The sequence below is a fragment of the Siphateles boraxobius genome, unplaced genomic scaffold, assembly GCF_051911475.1.
Source record: "Siphateles boraxobius isolate OS27281-9 unplaced genomic scaffold, OSU_SipBor_1 66, whole genome shotgun sequence".
NCBI classification, from domain to species: domain Eukaryota; kingdom Metazoa; phylum Chordata; class Actinopteri; order Cypriniformes; family Leuciscidae; genus Siphateles; species Siphateles boraxobius.
Genome location: NW_027509193.1, coordinates 7,238,523 through 7,243,009, shown reverse-complemented (window position 1 = coordinate 7,243,009; position 4,487 = coordinate 7,238,523). Strand labels below are relative to the sequence as shown.

The 4,487-nt window shown below is 39.2% G+C and overlaps 1 protein-coding gene across 1 annotated transcript; it reads right to left on the bottom strand.

The window, feature by feature from the left end:
* Positions 1-516: 516 nt before the first annotated feature.
* On the bottom strand, positions 517-1,979 carry foxd7 (forkhead box D7). Its single transcript, XM_077213811.1, has one exon. The coding sequence runs from the start codon at positions 1,728-1,730 to the stop codon at positions 810-812; it is 921 nt and encodes a 306-aa protein (XP_077069926.1). The 5' UTR covers positions 1,731-1,979; the 3' UTR covers positions 517-809.
* Positions 1,980-4,487: the final 2,508 nt, after the last annotated feature.

Here is a 4,487-nt window from a genome sequence, read left to right as displayed (position 1 = left end):
TTTTCCCTTTTAAATCATTATAATTCACTTTTGGTAATTATGTTGTTATATATTTAAGGCCTGATTATCATTTTTACGTATCGAAACTGAAAGGAAAGCACCTTATATTTTACCCTCATATTTTTAAATAAGTTGGGCACTTTCTAAACCCTGGTTATATTTCTGACAAACAATATGAGTTTAGATGTATGCCTATATGCGTCTCAGAATTGCCTATTTTATAAATGTGAATTCATATTAATGAGAATGAGATTATTCATAATGAAAATTCAAAATGTTATCAATCGATTTCTTACCTGATCTTACCTTTTTTGGGGGGTGGTGGTTGCTTATTTAATTGTTTTACCCTGCGTGAACGGAAAAATGGCCCTGCAGGATTTACAGCATACATTTTGCAAGTAAATCACAATGTGTGTTAATCAGGAGAAAAAAAACACATATGACGTTTTCTGGTTGTAGCTCATAAAGAAAAGAAACATTGTCCTTGCCAAATTTAATAAATAAAGAATCACGACGTTTATTGTGCGTTTAAAAATGCCAGTTTATTTCCGTCAAAACGCGAAAAGGAAATTCGTCATTTAAATAGGCTAGCTGAATCATTCGATATTTAATCATTCCAACAAAATAACATGCATCAATAATCATTTTCAGCATGTAACAGAAATACATTCACTGAATGGTTTCCGGACAGAAAATAAACTCAAAAGTTCGTTAAAATGTTCGCAAACATTCGACGCGATGCTCTGGATAAATGAAGTAATTCCTGAGAAAAAATAGGCCTATAGTTTCGTGTCCAAATATGCGCTGAATTAGTCATTGACACTAGCCAGGTGTCTGTGTTTAGATGACAAATCCACGTGGCTGTGCACATTTTGTAGCTTCTGGTACTCGTACTGAAAATTGAGGACCCGAGGGAAGCCCACTGGATTAAACAGTGATGAAGACGCGTATGGAGAGGTCGGGGCCAATGCACAGGCGAGGCCAGGGGAGACAGGCTCGATAGCCACTGTTTGGGACTGCGGGAAAGACTTTGCTGCTACAGAGTTCCTCGAGAAAAGCGTGGATAGAGCCGGTAAAATGCCGCCAACAGGTGGAACCCCGATGGGTTGATGGAAGCCAAACGGGTAGATATCCAGACCCGGTACTAAGTGCGCGCAGGACGCGCTGAGCCCGTACGTGCCGTAGCTGAGGTTCGGGAAAGCGCTCGGCTGCAGCGCTTGATCTCTGAACATCCCAAATTTGAAGTGCTGCCGTTTAAATCGCTTCCTCCTCCTCAGGAAACTTCCGTTCTCAAACATATCCGATGAATTGGGATCCAGAGTCCAGTAATTACCTTTCCCGGGATTACCCGGCTCGCGTGGCATTTTCACGAAGCAGTCGTTTAGGGAGAGATTGTGTCGGATGGAGTTCTGCCAGGCTGGGAACTTCTCTCGGTAGTACACGAACCGGTGGCTGATGAAGTCGCATATCTCGCTGAGGGTGAGACGCTTCTTTGGGCTCTGGAGGATCGCCATGGTGATCAAAGCGATGTAGGAATAGGGCGGTTTCACCGAAGGGCTTTTGCTCGAACTTGAGGGACATATGGAACTGGGGACGTGGTCCTTATCCCCCTTGTTATGGTCGGATGCAGAAAGAGAGGAGGTCGAAAGATGTTCGTCTCCAGACTCCTTGCCACCTTCTCCAACCACGTCGACAAAGAGGTCATCCATTAAATCAGTGTCCAGGGTCATAATCCACAAGCTGGAGACGCGAGACTGGTTCTAAACAAACAGATGCCACGCGCGAGTCTTAAACTCTCTCTCTCTCTCACCCGGGAAGGTCTGTTCCTGGTTGCTCAGATCACTCTGGAAGATGGATTATAAAGAGACGAGCACGCTAACAACTCAAGATTGAATCCGGCCAGACAGGAATCTTCAATATTCGAGCGCAGGAGGTCTGGAGAGCTGCGCGCACATGCAGTGTCCATCGTCCACTCCAACGCAACTGGATTCCTGCAGCTGTTCGGGAATCAGATGACGATGATGTCATGACGAAGTTCTCAGGAAGAAGCTCCACTCCAATGAAAACAGGGCAACTCTACCAGGTTCTGCCCGCAGAAAGAATCATGATTGATATCATGTCACTGAAGGGCATTATGATGCTTATCCTCTGTATAAAAAAGAAAGGACTCCTTTGACTGCTCGACATCTTTTTTTTTTACTAACAGAAACTATATAGGAATTACTAGAAATAAATTACCACAAAATTCACCAACACAAAAATATTATGGTCTATCCTATGATTATTAATCTCTACACGTAGCTTTTACGTAAATCGAATCAGTTTAATGAAAAATACCGAATTAGGACACTAGGAATACATAACGTTACATAATAGTTATGGTCATTTTGTATCCCTGACATCATGTAGGCTATAGCCTACTAACGTGTATTTATTAGCCAAGCAGTTGACTTTACAAAATTCATACTGCCTTATGTGGTCTAAGGTAGCCTATTACATTTGTAAGTACAATCAACTTGGATGTTTAAGTCATTTCAACTTAAATTGCATTGAACTGACTTTCAAAAATTGAGTTGAATCTTTTATAACTAATAAAAAAAGTAAATTGCTCAACTTATTTTGATGATTTAAACCATATGTAAACATATGTTGTTATAATTTATTGATCATATATTTTTTTACAGTGTAACTGGTAGTTTAATTATTGTAATGTATTAGCCAATGTATTTAATGTCTGGATTTAACAACATCAACAATAATAGGGTAAAAACTAATAATTGAAACTACTTTAAAGAAAGTGACTATAATGCAGAGCATAAAAAGAGAAATAAACAGATAAATGTCGTCCAGCTTTGAAGCAACGAGGCTAAAATAAGAAACACGTTTATAATAGGCTTATCATATTATCTTCGCACATATGTTTTCTCTTTACAAATAATATCTTGCATTTCCCATTGCGCTTAAAGTATAGTTTTCTTTAATGACATGGTGAAAATTAGGTAGGCCTATATCACATAAAACTGTCGGGTCGTTCAGATGAAAGAGAAACATTTTTCGCTTGCATTTGCCTGCTGAAGGCCGTTTGTTCAATGATGAATCTCTTTGTTGATGATTTCTAAATTTCCTGCCCATATAATCTTATTGATACCGGAGCCCACCGAGAGATGAGGTGGGTGGGCATGATTTCACAAATCTATCACGCATGTTCTCGGATTGGAAACAGGCCCAGCGAGAGAGAGAGTGAGAGAGATGAATGAAGGATGGTTTTTGGACGCGAAAACGGGATAATACAAACCCGACGCCGCAGTTCCACATATAATGTGTTTTAATGTGGTATTCATGGGTAGTGATGATGTGTTGTTCCTGTAGGCTACAAATAGAGACGACAATACAAATGCTACGACTTATGCTATGTTGGGATTGTAAAAGATATGTGGATATTAATACGATTAATATTTTGGTTTTATATTCATAGCCTACTGTAAAGTTGGCACTTATACAATTTCATAATATTTTTTGAAATAGCCTATCTGTTGGGTAAAAACAACAAACAAAATACTCAGAACATGTAGGCTACGTAGCCTATAAGTTGCCACCACGTTATAAATTTAGGCTATATAGGTTAGGCTACAGCCTAAAATAAAACATGATTTAATAAGCCTACTACCTGAAAGAAAATTACTTTTAAAAACACACCATTGATTGGAGTAGAAAGTGTGACAGCTAACATCCCACTTTAAAATTGCCTACAGATATAATTCGTTAAATTCACACTGCCTCGTTCGGTATCGGGGTGGCGGGAACAATATTTTATTTTATCGCGAATGAAAACGAGGCTTGAAGGAAGTTTATTAAATATAGGGTGTCGACAGAAACATCAGCTGACGTAAACATTGTAAATACATCTTTACAAAATTAAAACCTGCTGAAAAAAGCTTGCACTCACGATAAAACAACAAACAACAAAAAAGTATGGCGTCTTCCCCGAATAACCCAATAGGCCTTGTTTTATAGGCTATAGGCTATATTTCTTTTTGGCAGATTCGTTTAACGTTTTTCTTATTACAACGCGAATGACTATCATTTTACTAGCCTAAATTTGATTAGCCAGAAATTACGGCCCGTAGGCCTATATTCTTTTTTAGGTTACTTGTGTAGGCTATGTTAATAACCGTAGGCCATGTAGCACATTCTTGCCCTCAAAGATGTGGCTGTTTGCCGATGGTCCTGACCTCACCTCGGAGCTCGATCACTGCTCGTCTGTGAAGGAAGCCTTGAAGGAAAAACTCCACACAGACTAAACACACAGCGCCACCTTGTGACAAAATTCAGATGTTCTCCTGCTGTGGAAGATGATTTTTATTTTATTTGAGTTATTTCATATAAAAAGGAAGTTATTCTTCTCAAATCAGCGTCAATAAACATACTCTGTGACAGCCTACCTCAAATTTGTTGAAAGAAATGGATCTGAATAGAGACTAAAATAG